Below are 24005 nucleotides of genomic sequence, written 5' to 3'. Positions count from 1 at the left end.
CTTACCATCTTTAACAAGTATCATGAATAATTTTATATATTTATATTTATAGTATATATAAAATAATTTTACTTTAACGGAACTCATGCACTTCCTGCTCCTAGGCAGGGTGTATGTGGGATATTGAGGATTGTGTTGTCTTCTTCTTCTATCCAAAGAGGGTTGGGGGCAGGTGGTCATTCAACAAATAGTTATTAGAACCTCACTAGGTTCCATCCTCTGTGAAAGAGTTGAGACTGAGACCCTGTGCTCTTCCAAGACCCAGGCTTGTTGGGTCAAGGAAGCAGATAAATGTCATCCTGTGTCATGCATCCTCAGGCTTCACAGAAGGCATGTGAGCTGAGCCTTGAAAAATGAGTGGGAGGTAAAGGGTGTGAAGGAATCAGCATGTGCAAAAGAACAGAGGGGCAAAACAACTGATATGATTGAGATGTGGGACGCAATGGAGAGAGCACAGCAGAGATGGTCAGGGGTGTGATAATGAAGAGCCTTCCATGACATACTAAGGAGTTGGGACTCATCCAGTAAGCAGTGGAGAGACAGACACTTTATGTGAAGGCAGGAATGGTAAATCAAATATGAATTTTAGAACTACAATTCTGGGGGCAAAGTGGAGAGGGCTAGGATCAGCCAGGGAGACCAATGAAAAACTGGATGTTTTTGCTGTTAAATGGTGCAGGGTGGGGACTTAGCCTAAACTAGGCCAATTGGAATCCCTTCCCTGAAAATTTGGATTTGGGGGAGAGAGAATTACACCCTTACTCATGGTTAGACTTATAATGGAAATTTGAGAATGCCGAGTGACCATCTTTTACTTGTCAAATGGCCTGAGTAGCAGAGAAAACCAGTTTGCTGAGAAGTATCAATCTGTTGCCTAGAGAGGAGCCAAGTCTAGACACAAAGAGACTACTCCCCAGCTTCCTGGGGCCTCCAGCAGCTGGTTCTACTTCTTACTGAGGCCAGCTTGATTCTTGCCCTAGGTTGATGACATATCCTTCTATCCATTCATATAGTCTCATTTTTGGCTTCAGCAAGTGGGGGTTACCTCCTGTTATTTGTGTTAAGGGATAATTTTTCAAAAGGTAAAATCATGAGTCTTATACAAATATAAAATAAATCCATATTAAACTCACTAATTAATGAGAGAACCAGTAAGACACTAAGACTGGTTCACATGAGTATTTGACTTTTAGAAATGTAAATTCTCTACCAGACAAAATTAATTTGCATCACTGGGAATAGGAATTATTTGCATTGTTATGGGCAAAAATGTTTTGCATTATTATCAGTATTTGAATAGATTTGAACTTTAGAAGTCTCTCTCTAGTTGGAGTGTAGATATTGAATTAGAGGAAAGTAAAGAGACCAGTTAGGAGACTGTGGTAATTTTGATGAGAAATGGGAGGGTCTGAATTAGGACAGTGGCTGAGTGGTTAGATAAGAGGAGATAGATCTGAGAGAGATTAAGCGTATAGAATCCATAGCAGTGGTCCCCAACCTTTTTGGCAACAGGGACCAGTTTCGTGGAAGACAATTTTTCCACGGATGGGGGTGAAGATGGTTCAGGCGGTAATATGAGCAATGGGGAGCGGCAGATGAAGCTTTGCTCGCTTGCCCACCACTCACCTCCTGCTGTGTGGCCTGGTTCCTAACAGGCCGCAGACTGGTACCGGTCTGCAGGCCGGGGGTTGGGGACCCCTGATCTATAGGACTTAATGATTAATGTGTCATTGGGGGTTGGGGGTAAAGTAGAGTGAATAGTCTAGCATGACTCTCAGGATCCTCCAAACGCTGAGTTTTCTCCAAAACTCTTTGCACATATCTTAGAAGATTTGGAGCTAGAATTACAGGGAAATGTTGGGGCTAGGACAGTGCTCCCTTGTTTCTCTGTTTCTGGCAGTGGTAAATATGGTTATTTCCCCCACAGTTTCTTAAAGAAAAAGATGTAGGATGAACCAAATGGTCCCGTGACCTCTCCCTGTTCCTGAGAAGCTGTAGATGAGGAACAAGTATAAGCCTATGTAAGTTGGAATCACCTCTCTGTTTTTGCTATTGGCAGCTATTCCATCTAGCTCAAGTGAAAAGATCTCATCACCAACCCAACTTCAGAAAACCCCTCACGGGGTGCTCTCCTGGAATGAAACAGTGTCTTGTCTGTTTCCCTTTGGACATCTGCTTTATTCTTCTCTCTATAGACTAGACACATTGGCCCACTTATCTTCATACTTATAGCAAGTCATGGCCACTTCAAAATGGAGGCCTCTCTTCCTGAAACTATATGACCTTTTAGTAACTATTCTCATCACTGACTTAGTTTCTTGGATTTCTAATTCCCAGAGAGAGCAGGTATATTGGGATTATATATCCACTCTTCACCAGTTGTGGCTGGGAATAGTGGAGTCAACTGGCACAAATATGGGACCACCTAGACCCACCCCATCATCAGGAGCTGTGTGGGAAGAGTCAGTAATCTATGGATTTAGCACCATTGAGTAAATCAATGGGCTCATTTGATAAACCAGTGCCTGCATCTTCTGTAGCCCTCCCACAAAGTCTTTTGGTTTTATCTTCAAAATATATCCTCTATTCATCCACTTATTTTTTCACTGCTTCAACCCTAGTCTAAGCCACCACCATTCCATGCCTAGACAACTGTAACTGCCTCCTAAATAGTCTCCCTGATGTCACTTTTGCACTCCTATTGCCCATAGAATAGCCTGACCAATCTTTTCAAACTGGCTTTAAAGCCCTCCACTGCTTCTCATCAGACCTATCTAACCACACTCCCCTTTGCTCACCATGTTTTGTCCACATTAGGCTTCTGTTTCTTATATACAAAGCTTGCTCCTGTCTTCAGGACTTTACATTATTTACTCTGCCTGGAATGTCTTTCCATTAGATTTTTGCAAAGCTAGATCCTTCTAGTCACTTAAGTCTCCTGTCACATGTTATTTCCTCAGAAAGTCCTTTTCTGACTACCAAATATAAAATTAGCTACTCCTCCCCCCTCACAGTCTCTCAATGTTAAAGCAGCTGTTGCAGTATCTTCATGGCACTTATGATCTGAATGATCTTGTTTACTTTGACATTGTCTCTTCTACTAGAACATAAGCTTCATGGTAGCAGAAACCTTTTTTGTTGTTTTCACTGTATTGGCAGCATCTAGAACAGTGCCCAGACATGGTAGATGCTCAATAAATATTTGTTGTATATGGATGAATGTGATGAAAGGGAGTGTGTGTGTGTGTGTGTGTGTATGTGTGTGTGTGTGTGTGTGTGTGTGTAATTGGAACCTTGAAAGAATGGGATTTGTGGGGTCAGTTTAACTATAAAACCATTTTATTTTGTCTTCCACTCTTTTAACCTACTCATGAGACTTTTACTTCATGAATTTTCTGGTCAATTTTAGGTAGCAATCAGTACTTGTTACTTTAAGTTTCACTTGAATAATTAAGATGTCCGCACTAATGAAATTATTTTTTAAACTTCATACTTTAAAGCTTTTCCCATCTCTCAGCTTGGACCTATTGCAGGTGGCCATGTTCAGTGGGGCTTAGTAGATGTCTATCATTTCCCACTATCTCTTTCCCATGCCCAAGTTTGCTAATCTTCTTTCTCCAGGGTTTGAGCAGGGTGGAGGGAGAAGAAGGTTCTTACTTGACTAATACTGTCATAAACTAGTTTTAGTGTTTGGCAGGTATCTAAACCTGACAGGAAATTGGATGTCAGTGAAGGCTCCCAGAGGAAGTGACCAAAGTCGCTGAGATTGAAGATCAAATACACATTAGCTAGATAAAGGAAAGAATATATTCTAAGAGGAGAGAACAGAAAAGGCCAAGGCACAGTGGTTTCTGAAGATAATGGAACCTTTGGGGAATTGCAAATAATTTAGTATGTGCAGCAGAAAGTGGCGATGAAGCTGGGGAGGTAGGCAGCACCAAGGCAGGAAAGCTATGATGATTCACTAAAGGACTTTAAACTGGAAAATGACAAGATCTGATTTGTATTTTTGAAAAATCACTCTCTGTGGTGTGGATCATGGATTGGAAAGAAGCAGAATCAAAGGCAGGGAGACCTGAGAGGAGGATGTTGGCATAATCTAGGCAAGAAACAATGAAATCAATGGGATTGGGAACAAATAGGAAGAGAAAGACTTGAAGACATTTCTAAGACAGAGTATATGGAACTTGGTAACAGAATGGATTGGATTAGAGGAATGGAAGGGAGCTGTCCAGAAAGACTTCCAGTTTTTTGGTTTGAGCTACTGGGTGGTAGTGCTAGTCAGGGAAACAAGAAAAATAGTCAAAGAAGCAGATTTCAATATTCTTTCATTTTATTTGTTCATTTATTCAGTAGACATTTATTAAAGGCCCATTATATGTTATGAATAGACAAGTAAATCAATGATTACAACGCCCTGTGATAAGTGTCACTGACTGAGGTATACACAGGGGAGCAATTGAATAAATAGGACAGATACATAAAAGTCACACTGAGGAATTAGGCTAAGCTCTTGCAGGAGACAATGCCTAATCTTCATTTTTTTAAAATTGAGGTAAAATTCTCATAACATAAAACATTCTCATAACCCTTTTTAAGTATACGATTCATGGGCACTTAGTACATTCACAATGTTGTTCAACCATCACCTCTACTTAGTTCCAAATATTCCGAGTTTTGAAGGGTGACTAGGAATTTGCTTGATGAAGAAGGGGGTGAGGGAAAGCATTTTAGGATATGAGAACAGCATGCTTGACCACATGAAGACCAGAAATAGCATGACTGGAGTGAATGCAGATGGGGGAGAAGTAGAAGACAAGACTAGAGAGGGCCTAATAATAATATGTTCAAATTTTACCTTGATCCTGAAGGCGTGCAAAATTCTTAAAGGATGCTAAGCTGGGGCTTGACATGATCAAGTTTGCAGTTCAGAAAGATAACCCTGGAAATGGTACTGGTGATACTTTAGATAGGAGAAAACCAGGAAGATGAGAGGGGAGATTTTATGCGGTAATCCAGGTCAGAGATGATCAAAGTCTAAACGAGGACAATGGTAGTAATAATGGAGGGAACTGAAAACAAGACATGATGAAGATGCTGAATTTACATTACTTGATGACTTATTAGACATCAGACTATATAGGAGGAGTATTGTATGATTCCCATCATTCTGCTTTGGGTGAATGGGATGATGGTAGTGACATCCTGGGGTGCAATTTTGGGGGAAAATGTTTAATACAGGTTGGTGAGTTTCCTGAGATTCAACTAAGTGAAGGGTCTTAGAGTCAGTTTAATAAATGGATCTGTATCTCAGAAGAGAGATCTAGGATAGAGAGAGAGTTGAGAATCTTTTTTCTATTGGTAAATAAAGTCATGACATTAGAAGTCGTCACTCAGGAAAAGTGTACAAAGAAAAATGAGCAGAGAACCTAGGCCTGAGCTTTGGGAACTAATATTTAAGGTGTGCAAAGAGCTATATGGTTAAAAGATGTGGTCATACTGAGGCCAAGATAGAGTTTAGCAGCAGGGGGAAAAACTGGAATGGAAGTGAAAACGTAGTTGGGGGTGGGGAGGGAAATACTGGTCTCGTTCAAAAGGGGTCTATGGACCAATGATATTGCTTGGCCTAAGTTATTATCACTGGGGCCCCAACAGACAATACAAATCTCTCTACTCCAAAATCAGCAATTTATTACTTATCTATAAACTTGTTAGAAGCAATTTCCCAAGTACATACAGTTTCTTCTCAAAATAATTTTATGGAATGAAGACAAATGTTCACCAATTATGGCTTATGTCCCTCAAGAAAAGATTTTTTAAAATCCCCTGCAGTCTCCCCCTCCCAGTTCTGAGGCCTGAAAAGGTATCAGTTCTTGGGTCAAAGGGGTCAAAGAGAAGAGAAGGTGGCAAAATCTTGAGCTGTCCTATCAAGGCAGGAACCACCTCCATTCTTTTTTTGGTCCAGAAACTCTCCTTTAGCTTCTTATGACCAACTTTTCATAGCTGCCTCTTCCTTTTGCTACCCAGGCCCTGAATCCCTCAGATAAACCTGAGAAGGGTGCCTGGGTTAATATGTTTGTGGGGAGCCCTGGCAAAATTTATGGTTGCTCTGGATGTGGGAAATAGGGCCCAAACTAAGATTCTTAGGTCCTATTTTCTTTTCCCTACCCCACATTCCCCCTCTTCGCCCATTATTTCCACATTTGCTTGTATGGATTAAAACTTGGAAGGGTTGGTAGAGGGAGGCCTGACATCGCTTTTTCTTGAAATGCTGTTAACTCTGACAGATGTCGGGGGCGGGGGGGCCTTTACCTTTCCTTGTCTTACCTGGGCATAGCCTTCTAGGGAATGAAGAAGCTGAGCCCCTGGAGTGAGAGTGGAAGAACAGGTTTATGCTGGTTTCCAGGGACTCTAATCTCTCCTTATTAAGTTGTGTGAATACAAGGGAGGAAGAGCAATGACTGACTCCTTTAGGGCTTCCGTAAAGGCCTCTACTTTTTAAAAGGAAAGCTGTTTTTCTTGGGCATTTTGGCCCTCATTGTCTTGCCGGAAGTGATGAGGGCCCCAAAGCCCTGTTTGTGGGAGAACGCATAGGCAGAACGTCGAGAGCTTGCATGTTTCAGTTTGGTCCGGATTGGGTGTGGCAGTGGATGTCTCATGCAATGATGAATTCTGTCAATAATCTAAAGCCAAAGCATGGGGGACAGGGTTTTTATCCACAGAGGCAAAGGCAAAGAGGGTCATGAATTACATCTGGGTAGATTCCCTGTTCCACTCACCTTGTCCACACTGACGGGCCAGAATAGTGGTTTGAGAAATTGGTACCCAATCACAGGCAACATACAGAGGACCACGCTGAGGACAATACTCAGCCACATTTGCGGCAGGTTCAGAGTGTTCCTGGCCACACCTGTAAACAATGAGCCAGAAGGGAAAGGCAGAACCAGAGCCTAGAGGAAGGGGGCTGTCAGCCAGAACTTAGGTATCTCTTCAGTCCAAAGAAAGAAGTTATTGATTTGGAGACAGTTAGTCTCCTGAGAAATAATATAAATGTGAAAGGATTGCACTGAGGTTAGGTCCTTGGCGCAGCCAAAGTCACTGTGAATTCACATGCCTTTGTCTCCCTCTAAAGCCCGGGCAGGGCAGGAGTGGGGGGGTAGGTTATAGGAATCCTAGAGCATTGGTCTGGACACAAAAATGGGATAGAGGGTTTTGGAAGGGAAAAATGAGTGGCTTGACAAGAGTTAGGAGCCAGCTACATCTACACGTCTACTCTGTCTGTATTTTGTCCTCATCAGAGTGGAGATGAGAGACAGGGAAATTAATGTGGGAGATAAGAAGGCAGTATGCCACAGTAGAAAGGACATTGGACTGGGAACCAGGAGACCTAGATTTGAGTCATTTTTAAAAAACCTCCAGTCTCTAAAACGGTGTAATAATCCTTGCCCTGTCTATCTTACAGGATGCTTGTAGAGACCAAATTAGGTTAAGAAACTTAAAAATATCTTAGAGACTCCAATGAGGTAAAATATTTCACCTAGCTAGATTTTGAGTCCTTTTAGGGCTGAGACCATGTCATAATCATATATATATCCACAGAGCCTAACACATAGTAATAGCTGCTCAGTAAACATTTATTAAACAAATGTACTTGGTTCACACTACCACCCCCAGCCCCAGCCCCTTGCCACAGACTGGGCAGAATCTTACCTAGGAACTGGAAGATGTTGGGGAACATTAGGCACAAGCCATCACTGTACAGGAAGAATAAGATGCAAAAGTAGAAACCCAGGCTACCCCAGGTGAAGATGTGGCTTATCATTGTCCAGTAGGTTGTCTCCAGGGCAATCTGAAAAGCACCCTCTTATGTTCATTAGTCTATAACCTGGGACCTGTCAGCCACCTCCCTTCTCCAATTTTGTAAAGGAGGATGCTCCCTTCCCACCTTCCCTCCCTCCTTCCCTTCCTCTCTTCCAGACAGGCTCCCCACCCAATCCCCTTACCCCACCACTGGCCACACCTGCATTGTGACCACACAGAGCAAGGAGGTCTGCACTATCACGGAGAAGGACTGGTAGTCGGAGATTTCCTTCCCATCATTGCGCACTGAATTGTAAACGGTCCCCATAGGGATAAAGAACAGCACTAAGGAACTGTAGATCCCATGCATTAAACACTTCACAAATTCCTTCTTGTTGAAATAGAGGTTGCACTGGCCTGGCTCATACAGCTCTGGGAAACGCAGGCTCCATGTTTCATTCACATCCTGGAAGCACCAGAGGGTAAGAAGGAAGGCTCAGGGTCTCTCCATAGAAGATCCCATCTCTAACAGAGTAGAGGCTTCTCCCCTTACTGAGTCTGCTGTTAGGCTGCCTAGGAGCTTCCTCATGCATTACTTGAGAAGTGGAACCAGAGAACAGAGCAGTGACCACAGACCCTTCCTAAAGTCCTACTCTCCAGGCAAGGATATACGTGGTGGAAGAAAGCTAGAAGGGCAAGATGCGGAGTTAAGAAAGGGGGCAGTTAGGATTGGGAATAGCTGAAGGGAGGACTGGAGCTTGGGATGGGGAGGCAATTGGGACACGAGTCCCCAGTTTTAAGTGTTCCTTTAGTTGAGTATCCTTTGTGTCAAAAGCCAGTTGGAAGAAAGTGGGAAGCCAATGGGGACCAGTTAGTCCCTTAGAGGTATCTATGTTCTGTGATGCTCCTCCCGTTCCCATAGCTACTGGGAAATTCAGGTGAGGGTATTCTCTATGTGGATGACATTGGATCATCTTCATCTCCTAAATCCGAAACTTTGGATAACAAAGCTGGAGGCTTGTTTTGAGAGGTTGTGGATCCCTAGAATTAGACCATTGAAGCTGGATAGGACTGTTGAATGACATAATTCACCCCTCTTGTTGCTCTGAGGCTGGCAGCTACTTCACGGAGAATTTCCCTTCCTACCCCGATGGAGACCAGGAACCATGATCCCATGATGTCTTCTTTCAGCTACCTTATTCCTCTTTGGAGGCCCCTTTTCTATTCCATGTGCCCAGGACTAGAGATTGGGTAGGAGAGGAGGGAGAGGTAGGGCACCAGAACCCTCAATGCCCAGGGAATTTCTGAGGGGGCTAAATGGTATCCCCTAGGCTGACTCCCTATGATTCAAGGTATCATACCCATACTCCCATGTTTGGCCGTCGGGATTCCCACCTAGGCCTCCCTGAATTGGCTTATCTCACTATCTCTCTATGGGTTGCTCCTTTCTTGAAGCCCCTTGCTTTACCTAGTCCTGCACCAATAACTCTATTTCCTTTCACTTTTGTACACACTCAATTTACTGTACAGCACAATTTCTGTGTTTCTCTCTACAAAGATAAAATTCACACAGGAAAACTTGGATTTCTACAACTGATGATTATTCTCTGTGGCAGAGGATTCTTTACTTTATCCAGTGATACCTCTCTAGGTAATCAGCTCCCTCCCTTGCTCTATAAATTATTCCATTTATATTTGACTTTGTAGAGCTTGGCTATTGCTGTCCTCCTCACTCCTGGGAATACTCTTCAAGGGCCCAGGGGCTTCAGCCCTAAGAGGCTTGCTGTTGGTCTTACCTGGTCAAACAGACTCAAGCCCAGGACAGGGAGGGAGGTGTAGACCAGGTTGTAGAAAGTGATAAACCAGGTATCATAAACTGTCTGGAAGAATACCAAGGAGATTTCTTAGATTCGTCTCTTCTCCAAAGTCTCAGCTCCACCTCCCAGGTCCAAGAGAAGCCCTTCTGCCCTACACCTACCCATCACCATACTAACCTAGAGCAGGATTTGGATTTCCGAAATCTGACTGAGAAGGCTGACCCCAGACTCTGTTTGGTCCCTGGGTCCCAGGCTGGCATAAGCTCACATCAAACTTGTTTGTGGCCAACCTGACAAGGCTGATTTAGACCAACCTCACCATGACCTGTACTGCTCCTCCCTATACAGAAAGGACCCAGAGTGGCTGCTAGGGAATACTAGGTGTACCGCTGCACTCCCAGGCATGTAAGCCTCTGGGTTCTTTATCTGCTTTATGGCATTCAGTAGTTTCTATAACCCTGGACATTTTCTAACACTGGCAAGCAGAATAGACCCAATGACCCTTCCCCAGCTGGGTGCTTCATTCTGGGCCTAGAGAGGGCTCCTTTCTTTACTAACCACAAGAGGTCAGCAGTAACTAACACATACATACACATACACCTCCCACAAACCATACTGGCTTTGTTAGACACTAGGGGTAGACAAGCCTACTATTGTCTGCTGACTGGTCTGTTTCCCCTGGAGCCCAAGGTGACAAAGGTAGTAGGGATCTCCCAAGATAATCATTCCTGAGGTTGTTTCTCTTTGGGAATCCTTGAGAGACTCCTGAAAAACTTCTCATAGGAAAAGGGACTTCTCGTAGAACATCAACATCCAAGTGTCACCTCTCCCCACTTCTGTGGGGGAGACTTCATATTCATTAGAGCAAAAATAGGGTGTGTTTGGCAGCGTGGTATGTCTGGGTGAGGAAGGAGAAGTAAAGGGAAGCTGTGTTTCCAAGTATGGCTACAGGTAAATGCCAGAACCAGCCTGTCTGGCAAGACCCAAAGGCCCCTTGAGACTTAGCCTGTTCCATAAAGATTACTCTGGATCCTAAAAAAACCCCTCCCAGACCCAGGAATCTCACCCCCACCCCCATTACATATGTTTGGAAATTCTAGGTCTCTATGTCATGGAAAAGATGAAAATATCTCATGGGAGAGTTCTGTTGGTAGGAGTCAAGGCCAAGTCAGAGCCAGGACAGAAAAGTTAGTGTTGAGAAATCTAAGGTTAAGTGTAGGGTTAGGAGATGGGATCATCATGGGTGAGAAGTTTAATGGATAGATGGCAGCATGTCATACACAGGTCTCTAGAGGAGAAAAGGGGTCTGAACTGGCTGAAGTGGGGGGTGATCAGAGAAGACCCAGTTGACGAGAGTGGGGAATGCCACTTGACCTCCTACCTGTGCAGAGAACCCGCTGTAGAAGGCATACCAGAAGTGCACCAGAGTGAAGGCAAAGTTTTTGTAAAAGAAGTAGCTGAGAAACTTGCACATGCGATTATAGGACCAGCGGCCATGGACCAAGAGTAGACGCTGAAGATAGCGGAACTGGGAGAAGGCGTAGTCGCTGTTGAGCATGGCCTGCATTCCCTCCTGGCCACTGATGCCGACTCCAATGTGGGCAGCTGCAAAGAAACCCCAGAAACTTCTCAGTCACAGAGCTTGTCTTCTGGGTTCCCAGCCTGGGAAGTGTAAAAGGAAGGCTGTAAAAGGAGATCATGTTGCATAAGCCCCTTATTTTACGTTTGAAAAACACTGGTAGGCCCAGCTCAAGGTGGCACTTACTTATGGAGTCTTTTCTCCTTAGTGGATTGCCCCTCCCCCACAAGTCAGACAACAACTCCTTCATCCGCACTTTGTTTTGGATGCTGCCACTCAAGAACGCCACGTACAGCTAGTACTAGAAAACTGTCCTTGATGGTTTTGCACCTACTAGAGCCATCTGGGCTCTTCCCTACTGCCCAGATGCTGAGGTAAAAATTTCTTGTTATCTCTCGAAGCCACTTAAATCAATTAAAGATGCAGGATGAATGTCAACCTAACACAGTTTTTAGTTACCTAAGTTTATCTAAGGAGCTAAAATCCAACTGTTGGGAGGAATATGTGATGTACATACTTTGTTAGTAAGAAACGAGTTCTTCAGGAAGCTTAAGGTGACTTTTTCTGGATAAAGCAAGGATTATGCTTGATGGAAGGTAAGACTTAAGTTTCTAAAAGTTTTAATCAGTCTGTTGTAATATAGGCCAAATTCTTTGATCTTCTGGTATATACCTATTACATTGCTTAACAGAATAATTGAAACCTCTAAGGCTCTAAAAGCCAATGAAGTTCTAGAAAGTGGGGAAGAGAGCAAGAACACTTCCTAGTATTGAAGCCGAGGCTGGAATATCTGCTAGTGTTTCCAGTATGGGGAGAGAGGTTGGACTAGAGGACCCCTAGATGTTATCCATATCTCACAGAACCACAAGTTGCTGGAGGCTAACAACGTTCAGCTGAAATTAGCACCAGTTTCAGCCATTTGCTTCTGTTGGTCCGAAGCAGCAATAAGTTTGCTATTCTTCTCCAGCCAGGGGAGTCAGGGCAAGCTCTTGGGAATATTGCCTCAGGGAGGAAAAGATCCCTGCATCAGGCCGCACAGCTAATTCCCTGGTTGGGCAGCCCTGTAGTCTGTCTAACATTGCTCAGCCCTACAGCCTTCAAAAAAGGAACAGACCACGACTCCTGCCCAGGGGTCCTTTCTGTGGGCTTCGATGCCATCTCAGAAAGATGGTGTTGTAGTTGCACAGCCTGTTGTTCTATGAATATGCACACGTGTTCTTATTGGAGCCATGGGTATCTGAGTGTGTGTGAGTGTTACGTACATGAATCTGAATGTGTGTGCATGACTGTGGATGTGGGCTGATGTAATGATGTGTAAACAAGTGGGAACTGAGGTGTAGAGGAACATGAATGAAGCTGCAAAACAGTATAAATGTACAATACATATGATATGCAGGAGAGTGAGCCAGCAACACAGTGCCACCCAGATCAGTTTTGCCCATGGAAGGAGGGAAGAGCAAGCCCGTTGCTAGGCACTACAGCCCCCCAACCCCACACATGCCTTTGATCATGCTGACGTCATTGGCCCCATCCCCGATGGCCAGTGTCACCGCCTTCTTGTACCTCTTCACCAGCTCTACCACCTGGGCCTTCTGAAGGGGTGTCATCCGGCAGCAGATCACTCCCTTGCACATGCACGCCGTTCGCAGCAGTTCCAACTCCAGGTTCCCTTCTAGAGCGTGGGCCTGCAGCACCAGGACACAACCACATTCCAGGCTTCCCCAAAAGACTCTTGGGACAGAGCCTTCCTAGGCCCTCTCCTTCCCCTCCATACTCCCCTGTCAGGCAGAGCTACTCCTCAGGTGCTCCACTCCCAAGGGCAGCCAAGCCCCCAAGCCAGTTCTAGGCATCCTGACCCAGCCTCCAGTGGAAAACCAGTGAGGGTCTCTCACTGGGTCAAATCAGTTGACTGGGTTATAAGGCCAAGTGATTTTTTGGAGGACCTGGTTCTGCTCACTTCCCCCCTTCCCCTAGTTGATGGGCCACATCAGTAGTGAAGAATTTGGATAAGAAAGGACTATACCCTTGGCTTCTCTTTCCTCATTATTCCTGCCTAGAGAAGGCTGGGGAAAGGTGTCTGACAGGCAAGGGCACCTGAAGGAAGGGGGAATAGGGTAACTCATGGAATAGCAAAAGGATCTTGAAATTTCCCTGAAGTGGGTTGGACCTAAGAAAAAAGTTCCTTGGAAGAAGAGAACAGAGTTGTAGGTCTGTGCTGCCCACCAGACTGTAGCCATTGATGATTAAGCCGTAGTTGCCATTGGGCATCTCCTCGGGTATTTTGAAGGGCATTCGGGGATTTGTGGTGAGGTAACTGTTTACTGGGTCTGATTCCAGTAGAGACTCAGGTTTCATCTTTTCCCTTGCTGACCTGAAAGCCAAGAGTAATGGTTAGTGTCTGACCTGAAGCCCCAGAGCTTAGGAAGGAAAATGTGTCCCAGAGTGAAAGTGAGCAAGGTGGATATAGAGCCTCTGCAGAGCACCTCCCAGGGCCTGATACTCAACTGCGTTCTGAGACCTGCCACTGCCTTAGGTCCCAGACCATCTACATACAACACTTCTCCACCTCCACACTCCAACTCCTTGAGCCCTCATGCTTCTTCGCAAAATTCTCTCCAATATTTTAGGTTTTTTGTTTTTCCCTCCCCCATTTCTCCTCTGTTCCTTCTGGTAACGTAAGAGCCACACTGGGTGAAGTGATGGGTGGGAAATCTTGGTCCCAGGGACAGGCTGTGGCAGCCCTCCTGTCGCACCTGAGTTCTCGCCGAACTGTCTCATCATCCTTGCCTTCCACGATAAACATCCCATCCATTTCATCCTCAAATATGTTACAGGCATAGGCAATGTTCACAGCAGTCTCTGCAGGGCAAGGGGGAACACAGGTCGCATTTTGGCTGGAACAGGGTCTTTACAGTGTACAGGTACAAAGGCACTAAACAGTGGCCTGCAGGGCCCATATGTCCATATTTGCCATGGATGCAGTCAAAGCGTGTTTTTCGTGAGCCAGTGGAGACTATACTCAAACATCCAGAGGAAACTGTCTACCTGCTACAGACTTGCAAGTTATTTATCAATAACTAGGATCATTCTAGCTTAGCTTTCTCTACAAAGCCTTCCCTTATTTCTTAAAGCAATTCCTATCTGTATTCACTTCTCCCGGCAATCTGGGTATATTTCCTTGATCAGCACTGTGCCTGTTTCTATGCTAGATTTTATGGGGGACTGAGATATGTTTAGGTTGTAGTCTTTCCTTTGCATCAAGAAATCTGGAATTTGAAATAAAGTCATACTAAGGAAAACAATTTTTTTTAAATTGAGTCCTGAACCTTGGCTACAAGTAGTATCAAAATTCAGAGGAGAGATTGCAATTGTCATAGAAAGTTTCTTAGAGCAAGGCCTTAAAGGATGAGTAAGATTTGTTTAGGGGGAAAAATAATTTCAAATGGGGAAACAATCCAAACAGAGGGCATAGAATAGGAATTGGTTTGGGACATAATGAAGATATGGTCACATTACGATGGAGATAAGGATGTGTAGGTAGCAACAGATTATCAAGGTCTTGAAGTCCAGACAGTGGAGTCCGACTTGACCATGTGAAGTTGCTGTAGGTACCTGAGTAGAGGAGTAACATCACAAAAGCAGTATTTTAGGAAGGTTAAACTGATGGTTGTATGTAGGCTATATTGAAATTAATAAGGTCAAGAAACAGATCAGTTCCGAAGTTTTTGCAGAAGTACAGCCAACAGGGTACAAAGGCTAAACTAGGGTGGTGGCATAGTTAAGAGGATTTTCAGAAGAGTTAGTGGAACATGGTAAGAGAGTAAATCTTTGGGACAACAGGGAGGGTATAGTCAAAGACAACCCTAAAAGTTTTTAGCTTGTGAGTTCCTGGATGACAGAGGCCATGTCTGACTGATTCATCTCTGTGTTCTCCATGCCTAATACAGTATCTGGCATAAAGTACTATATATGCTTAGCAAATTATATGCAAGACTGGGAGTGAAGGTGTTCTCTAAGGACTTGACCTGGGTTATAAGGTATTTGTCAAATAAATGGCTAAGAAAAAAAGGAAATGAAAAAGAAAAAGAAGAAATGGCTAAGGTGGACAGGGAAGAGGATTGGTCAGGCAAGGAGCTCCCCTTTACCTTGCTTATCTCCAGTTAAAACCCAGATTTTAATTTTGGCTTTGTTCAGGGTGATGATCGTCTCAGGTACTCCATCCTGCAGCTTGTCGTCTATGGCTGTGGCCCCTAACAGCTTTGAACAGAAATATCAGTGAGTGAGGCAAAGGAAGAGGCTCACTGAATTTAGTGGTACCCAACAACTCGACTGGCACCTCAGCATCCTCTTTAGTAAGCTGGCTCTGTCCTGGCACGAGGACCCCAATGGTATAAACCTCACTACACTCTGCCCCTCAACAGACAGCTTTTCAACCACACACTGAAATCAAATTTAGAAACACAGAAAATAAGGAACCAAAGAGGGAAAAGACTCGCACAAGTCGTACATGAAGCTTTGTGCCACTTCTAAATCCTCTGTTTCTCAACACACTCTCACTTCTCCCTTGCTTCATAGCACGTTTCCTGGCTTTGGTCTCCAAAAGCAGTGGGTCCCAGACAAGGGATCCCCAAATCCAACTCCAGTTTTTCTTTCAACTCTAAAAGGGCTTGGGTGAACTTCATTTGTTTGTACCTACTGAGGGCCTCTAAGGTTTTCAAGGCCTTTCCCACACTACATTGAAAGTATGTTGGTGCAACATCGTGCCGTCTCTCAGTGATACCCTAATTGTACTGACTGACCACAGGGATGGGAAACAGCACTGGGTCTGAGAAACTAACAGCCAGACAAACTACTGACTGATTTCTGCTAGGCCTCTAAAAGGACAGACTAGAAATACTAACCACAGAACTGATTATGGAAGGAGATTTGTGACCTTTGGGATCTCTAAATTTTCCCATTTGGTATCAGCAATTTCTCTTTTTATAGCAGAGCCTGTATCAATCTGGTCAAAAATTTTGGGGTCATCCTTAACTTCTTTTATCATATTCTATAATCTAAACCATCAGCAAATTCTGTTGGTGCTACTTTTAAAAGTGTACAGAATTTGACCATTTCTCACCACTTCCACTACTTCTACCTGGTCCAAGCCATTATCATTTCTCACCTGTACTATTACAGCTACTTTCTTTCTTTCTTTCTTTTTTTTTTTATTGGGGTATAGTTGTTTTACAATGTTGTGCTAGTTTCTACTGTACAGCGAAGTGGAGTTCCCTGTCCTATACAGCAGATTCTCATTAGTTATCGATTTTATTCATATTAGTGTATATAGGTCAATCTCAATCTCCCAGTTCATTCCACCCACCCCTTTCCCCCCTTGGTGTCCATACGTTTGTTCTCTACGTCTGTGTCTCTATTTCTGCCTTGCAAACCGGAACAGCAACTACTTTCTAATTGATCTCCCTGGGCCTGCATTTGCTCCCCTACAGTAATAATCATCTCAACATGGCAGCCAGACTGATCATTTTAAAAGCTATCACATCACTTCCCTGGTTGAACTCTTCAACTGTTTTCCATGTCTCACTATAAGTCTTTATACGGGCCTGTCAAGACCCCTTACTGCTTCTCTGTTTCATGTCCTTTTGTTGTCTCCTCCTCACTTACACTGTACCAGCCACATGAGCTGCCTTGCTGTTCTACTAACAAATTAGGTCTGCTCCTGTTTCAGGGTCCTTGTTCTTGCTGTTCCTTCTTTCTGGAAAACTGATTCCCCAGAGATCTGCGTGGTTTGCCACCTTCTTCAGGTCTCTGCTCAGATGTCTCCTTCATAGTAAAGACTAAGCACCCTATTTAAAATAGCAATTATACTCTACCCTCTACAACACACACACATATGCTGATACTCCCTACCTTTCTTCCTGGCTTTATTTTCTTTCATAGAACTGTCATCACCTAACATACTGTATATATATTACTTTTTTGTCTGTTTTGCCTACTACTACATGCTCAGGGCTTAAAACAGTACCTGGCACATAGGAGGCACTTAATAAATATGTTGAATGAATGAGTGAATATTATTGTCTTGATTATTCCATCAATTAGTTCTGGATCATCTAAGTTGTACATTATTCAGACCCTGATTTCTTCCAGATTTCTTAGCTTCTGTGGACAGCTTTGGGATAAGAAACATTGCCAGAAAGATGAAATTTACAACAAGTACATTCTTTTCTTATTTGTGGATTTCAAAGATCCAAGATATCCTGAATCAGCTTGGATTCCAGTATCCAGTATCCAGTATCCAGAGAGAGCCTGAACCTATGATTTGCTAGAAGCCATTCTCAGAGCCCTTGATCAGTCTCCTGACTGCTCCCCTGCCCCCAATCCTGCCTCCAATCTGTCCCTGGCTTCCTCACACTAACCATCAGGTCTTTTTCGATCTCTTCATAGCCCATTGATATTTTATCTCCCCGATTCTCCAAAGACAGACAGGCTTCACTGTGCTTGCTGCTCCAGTCCTGGAAGAATGCATTGTCCAGTTCTCGGTAGGCCACCATGAGGGTGCGAAGGCCGTCACTGGCAAAATCCTGGAAGACATGTGTATGCACTGAGTGGACTTGGGCTGGGTTAGGGCTGAGTTAAGGAATGACAGACTCCATCTGCCTGCAAGATAGGGTTTATTGGTTAGTATCACAGGGCTAGTACCTAGCCTAACCAGAAAGCACCTGTTGAGTTTTCTCAGTCAAACGTCCTAAGGATGGCGCCAGCATAGCTGGGGATAAAGGTTGAGAGTACTTCTGAGAGACAGAAGATTCTAACTTCCACTTGCGGTTAGGTTATTTGCTGTGTGACCCTCGTAAAGAATGACGCCTTCTAGATTTATTTCTTGTAAAATTGGGATAATAATTCACCCTCTAAAGAGAAGATAATGATGTCTATAATATGAGAAAGAAGAGAGTAATAAAGTAAAAAGGAATTCTTACAGCAAATAATCAAGGGTGTTACTGTTTTTTTACAGGCTTACATTCATTTATTTTCATCTCTCCCTGCCTTCCTTCATCAAGTATTCAATGGGCATCTCAAATAGCAAATTTGTGTATTTGTCTACAGCTGGTTGGCTCAGTTGATTAGTCATAGCCAGTAGTGTTAATGAGGCCACTGCTGAAATGCTCTCTGGGTGAGTTAGCATCTTTTGCTCTTTGGCCACCAATATATCCTAACCACGCATAGCTAACTATCTTGCGGAAGTATACTCTTGGTTATAAGGAGAGCTAGGTGAGAGTGTGGGCAGTTTAGGGCACAATTCATATTTAACTGAAGGAGGGTTAGAAGCAGATTTTGTGTGTTGAGAATTGCACATGAATAACAATTCTACATAATCACTGTTTTTTATATTTTATTTTTTCTGCTGCACCGTGTGGCACATGGGATCTTAGCTCCCCGGCCAGGGATCAAACATGTGCCCTCTGCAGTGAAGGTGAAGTCTTAACCACTGGACTGCCAGGGAAGTCCCCATAATAACTTAATAGTGAGCTTCAAAATAATTCACTTTGGCATTATAAGAGCAAAGAGAAACAGAATTTATCATCTTGATATTTTGTTCTTAGTTTTCTGTGTAACTCCTGAGTACTTCATGTTACCTGTCAGGTAAAATTAATACAAGGCAGTATCTGTAGAGAATGCTATCTCTTAAACCTCTGTACTGTTGGCAGGTGAAGCTATAAAAAAGAAGGCTGAGAGAAGATCTCAAGAGACTTCTTAAAAAGGAAATATCTCCATACTGTTTTCCATATTGGTTGTACCAGTTTATATTCCCAACAACAGTGTATGAGGGTTCCCTTTTCTCCACATCCTCTCCAACCCTTGTTATTTGTCTTTTTGATAATTAAAAATAGAATCACCATATGATCCAGATCCAGCTATTCCACTTCTGGGTATTTATCCAAATAATATGAAATCACTAATTCAGAAAGATACATGCACCCCTGTGTTCACTGCAGCATTATTTACAACAGCCAAGATATGGAAACAACCTAAATGTCCATTGATGAATGGAATACTACACAGCCACAAAAAGTAGAAATCTTGCCATTTGTGACGAGATGGATGGACCTTGAGGGTATTATGCTATGTGAAATAAATCAGATAAAGAAAGGCCAAACACCATATGATTTCACTTATATGTGGAATCTAAAAAACAAACAAATGAACAAACAAAACACAAACTCATAGATACAGAGAACAGACTGGTGGTTACTAGAGGGGAAAGGGGTTGGGGGTGGGTGAAATAGGTGAAGGGGGTCAATTGTATGGTGATGGGTGATAACTAGACAAAGTGGTGATCACTTTGAAGTATATACAAATATCAAATTATAATGGTGTACCCCTGAAACTTATATATGTCATATACCAATTTTACCTCAATAAATAAATATATCTATCTATATATATTCAGCAATTTAAAATATACATCAGCCATTTTAAAAAAAAGAAGGAAGAGATATGGCAGAAACTGATTTTGCATGATACTGATAAGAGGACTTGGCAAGCTTAACAATACACTGACAGATTCTTAATCCATTCAACAAATATTTTAGCAGCCTGTGTTAACATTATTTTTTACTTATCCCTTACTTGTATGTTTTTTTTTCTCTTGTGGTGGGCAAACTGGTGCCCTGGGGCCAAATTATGACTGCTGCTTGTTTTTGTGTGACCTGTTTGCTGGATTCCTGTCTTAGAGGGCTTGGAGCTGTGCTTCTGTGTGAGTGGGTTTCTGGAACTTGACTCTTATAGGTGTATCCTCAGTGGTTAATAGATTGTAGTGTTTTAGGCTCCACTATGGGTATCTGTTAAGGTTGGAAGCAGGTCAAAAGATCTGAAGTAGTTTTATGACCCCTCTTTGAAGCCAGTCTGTGGAAATGCTCATTGAGAAGATAACCCTAATTCATGAGTTCTGGAAGGTTAAAAGACAAGTTTTCAGAGTAGCCCATAAAACACACACACACACACACACACACATACACACACACACCAAAAAAACAAAACTGTGGCCTCAGGAAACCAGTATAAGACATAAGAGTTGTCCTATGTGGGACGCTTCAATGACTTTTTCAAAAACTTGAGATACAATGTATGTACCATAAAATCCACCTTTTAAAGTATACAATTAAGTGGTTTTTAAATATATATATATTCATAAAGTTGTGCAACCATCACTATTATCTTATTCCCAAACATTTTCATCACCTCCAAAAGAAACCCTGTACCCGTCAGCAGTCATTTCCATTCCCTTTTCTTCTAGCCCCTGGTAACCACTAATCTACTTTCTGTTCTACAGATTTGCCTATTCTGGACATTTCATATAAATGAAATCATAAAATATTGGCCTTTTGTGACTGGCTTTTTTCTCTTAGCATAATGTTTTCAAGGTTTATCCACATTGTAGCATTTATAAGTATGTCATTCCCTTTTGTGACTGAATAACATTCACTGTACAGATTTATCACATTTTATTTATCCATTCATCCATTGATGGGGATCTGGGTTGTTTCTACTTTTTTGCTATTATGAATAATGCTGCTATAAATATTAGTGTACACTTTTTTGTGTGAATATAAATGTTCATTTCTCTTGGGAATATATCTAGGAGTGGAATTGCTGGGTCATATGACAACTCTATGCTTAACTTTTTCAGGAAATGCCAGACTGTTTTACAAAATGGCTGCATCATTTTACATTCCTGTCAGCAATGTACGAAGGTTACAATTTCTCTATATCCTTGGCAGTGCTCATTATTGTCTGGTCATCTTTTCGATTTTAACTACCCTAGTGGTGTGAAGTAGTATCTTGTGATTTTTGATTTGCTTTTCCCTGATGGCTGACACTGAACATCTTTTCATGTGCCTTTTGGCCATTTGCTCTCTGACTTCTATGAGTTAACGTGAGGCCAAGCCAAAATGGCCTAATAAAATAGCACTTCCTCCAACCTATTTATTCTTTAAAATATTTTTCTGATCTGCCCCTTCCCCATCACATCCCCTGTCCTATTCCCCCAACCCTTTATATATCCAGGTTTAAGGGTAGAAACCCCAGCGAGCATGAATCTGGTTTTCTATGTCAGCAGACTGAAGCCAATCTCTCTTTCTGATATATCTCAAGTCCTAAAGGGTGGAAGTGGGGTGGGGTAGGTAGGTACCCATGGGGATTCTAATCCTGTAAATAACAGAGGATGGTGTCAAACAGTCCTCTACACAGCCCAGGCCTGGTGCCTTCTGCTCCATACCCTAAAAGCAGTCTTTTCCCATCATGGCTGGTGGGGTGGGGCCTCCCATACCAGCAGGCCCTATTCTTTTAATTAATTAATTAATTAATTAATTAATTTTTGACTGAGTTGGGTCTTCATTGCTGCACGCGGGCTTTCTCTAGTTGCGGCGAGTGGGGGCTACTCTTCGTTGTGGTGCACGGGCTTCTCACTGTGGTGGCTTCTCTTGTTGCGGAGCACAGGCTCTAGGCGCGAGGACTTCAGGAGTTGTGGCATGAGGGCTCAGTAGTTGTGGCTCACGGGCTCTAGAGCGCAGGCTCAGTAGTTGTGGTGCACAGGCTTAGTTGCTCCACGGCATGTGGGATCCTCCCAGACCAGGGCTTGAACCCGTGTTCCCTGCATTGGCAGGTGGATTCTTAACCACTGCACCACCAGGGAAGTCCAGCAGGCCCTACTCTGAAGCAAATTCTAGATGTGACCACAGGACCTCCCGAGCCAGGAATCATAGAATGAACTGTTCTGACTGTGGTAAGTGCTCCCACAACACAATCCTCATCATGCCCCTGGGATCCTGGGCCACCCAACTCCTTCACACAGAAGTTGGCAATGTGGTCAGTGAGAATCCTACAGAATGGGGTAGTTTTTATTCTTCTATCAATTAAAGAGACACAGACACCAATCTACCCCATACTGAAACACACTGACATGGGGACATATATATGGACACACATCCAGATACACAGAGCCATCCACAGCTTCCCTCCCCTGCAACCTAAACACTTACATCTAAATGTTCCATGGTCACGTCTCTGAGGGATCTACAGGATGGATGAAGCAGCTGACAGAGGATCGTGTCTGCACCCTTGCAGAATAACATTACGCGATCTTCAGGTGTCCTCACTAAGGATAAGCAAATTAAGCAAAGTAACCATATAGGTCCACTGTTATGAGAACTTGTCTGGGACACTGAGAGATGGCAGGAGGCTGTTCCCATGACATTTGTTTCTGACACCTTTGGGGGCTAAGCACTCAATGAGTGGTCATACAGGATGAGTGATGTGGTGAGGGCTGGTGAGAATGAGAGAGGACCTTTTGGAACCAGTTTTTCCATGGGTTCAGTATCACCTATGGAAGACCCTGATACAGAATCACATTTAGCTTCTCAAGTCCAAGTTCCAGACCAAGGCCCACACCTAATAAGGAACAAGGATGAAAAATGACCTTCTTCCTCTTCAGCCTGAGGCCCAAACTAATTGAGAGCAGATAGTATTAATTTCCTCTATATTGTCTGCCCCCAGTTCTTATTCCAAGTTCAGGCTTTATGGGTTTATTCTCTGTTCTTATCTTGGCTTTGAGGGTTCTGACAAGCCACTACCCAGGATCACTAAATAAGGGCCCTAGCACATGGCAGTAAGCTCACATATGTGTATATTAGAAAATATAAAGGATTATGAGAGAGAAAGTGGGAATGGCTATGTATTTGTATTTGAGGCAGAGTGCCTGTGAAATGGCATGTGGGCAGGAGAAAACATTTGTGTGTAGATAGAGGAGAAAGTCAACGTGTGAATGTATATGAAAGACAAATGAGGGGAGAGGACTGACTAGGAGGGGCACCCACCAATAACAGACATCCTCTTGCGTACATTGTTGAAGTCCAAAATAGCCAGTAGTTGATAGATTCTGGTTTCCCCCATTTCGACTACCATGACTGAATCAGATGTGCGGGAACGGAACACAAAGCCAAAGTTCCTGGCAGCAGTGACCAGGGCACCTTCATCTGGGGACTGAGCCTGGTAAGTCAGCTCACCTGGCAGGAGAGAAGAGAGCAGCCAGAGCCCATAGAGATGTGCAGATGAAGTCCACCCAGAAGTGAGATTGTCTTCCAAGTGGCTTACATAAAGATGGAGCCCAGGAGGGGATATCTTTCTTCAAAATTTCCTCACAAGCCTGGCCCTAAAAGGCCAGGTGGCATAGAACAGGTCAGTTTGTTCATTCTTTCCAATATTCTCAACTAATTTCACAGACCTGAGTTAGTATTACAGAAGTACATGGAACATGTGTACAAACAAACAAAACATAGGCAGTTGCTTTCCAACTTTAGCGGGTAAAGATGGCTCAGGAGATTGTTAAAAATGAAGGTTCCTGGGCCCCATCCAAACTTACTGAATCCAGAATCACAAAATCTGGGAGGATGGCCCAGGAAATTGAATTTTAACAAATCTCCTGAGTGAGTCTCATGCATATGGTCCTCCATAAAGTGCTCCTGCATAAGACTGGCCGCACTTTGATGAACACTGCTATAAGGTAATAAGATTGATAGTTTAGTAAACAATTAAAAAAATATATATATATGAATGAGTATTGTCACCTTTGAAACTCTCACCCTGGGAAGGTAAATGACTTACTCTGTTGAATCAATCTTTCAATCTGATATTACTCAAGACATTTCTGGAACTCCTCTTTTAGAATAATCCCCATAACCTGAGATATATTTTAGATTATTTCTCTTTTGAAGGTTAATTTGATTTTTAAAAACAGTTATACATCATCAGAG

The 24005-nt window shown here is 43.2% G+C and overlaps 1 protein-coding gene and 2 long non-coding RNA genes across 7 annotated transcripts in view; 2 read left to right on the top strand and 1 right to left on the bottom strand.

Moving 5' to 3' along the window:
* The window catches only part of LOC309633136, a 76819-nt gene that overhangs the window by 1218 nt on the left and 51596 nt on the right, over positions 1-24005 (top strand). The window lies entirely within an intron of this gene.
* On the top strand, positions 73-23251 carry LOC309633146. The gene is made up of 3 exons (XR_014247345.1): positions 73-2021; positions 21860-21979; positions 23169-23251. It is a non-coding gene; the product is annotated as an uncharacterized lncRNA (long non-coding RNA).
* Positions 5670-24005, bottom strand: part of LOC309633059 (phospholipid-transporting ATPase FetA-like) — a 115408-nt gene continuing 97072 nt past the window's right edge. For all 5 annotated transcript variants that reach the window (XM_082401370.1, XM_082401371.1, XM_082401374.1 and 2 more), the window contains 13 exons: positions 23070-23258; positions 22236-22351; positions 17613-17777; positions 15342-15453; positions 13950-14055; positions 13420-13567; positions 12698-12881; positions 10999-11222; positions 9597-9680; positions 8021-8266; positions 7711-7849; positions 6780-6910; positions 5670-6683 (listed from right to left, as the gene is read on the bottom strand). In XM_082401370.1, the coding sequence (XP_082257496.1) occupies positions 6492-6683; positions 6780-6910; positions 7711-7849; positions 8021-8266; positions 9597-9680; positions 10999-11222; positions 12698-12881; positions 13420-13567; positions 13950-14055; positions 15342-15453; positions 17613-17777; positions 22236-22351; positions 23070-23258 (2036 nt within the window). In that variant the 3' untranslated portion in view covers positions 5670-6491. The remainder of the gene's footprint in view (positions 6684-6779; positions 6911-7710; positions 7850-8020; positions 8267-9596; positions 9681-10998; positions 11223-12697; positions 12882-13419; positions 13568-13949; positions 14056-15341; positions 15454-17612; positions 17778-22235; positions 22352-23069; positions 23259-24005) is intronic.

The sequence above is a fragment of the Balaenoptera borealis genome (genome assembly GCF_965194805.1).
Source record: "Balaenoptera borealis genome assembly, chromosome: 8".
NCBI classification, from domain to species: domain Eukaryota; kingdom Metazoa; phylum Chordata; class Mammalia; order Artiodactyla; family Balaenopteridae; genus Balaenoptera; species Balaenoptera borealis.
The sequence above is the reverse complement of the archived record's forward strand: the minus strand, read 5'-3'. Positions and strand labels throughout refer to the sequence as shown.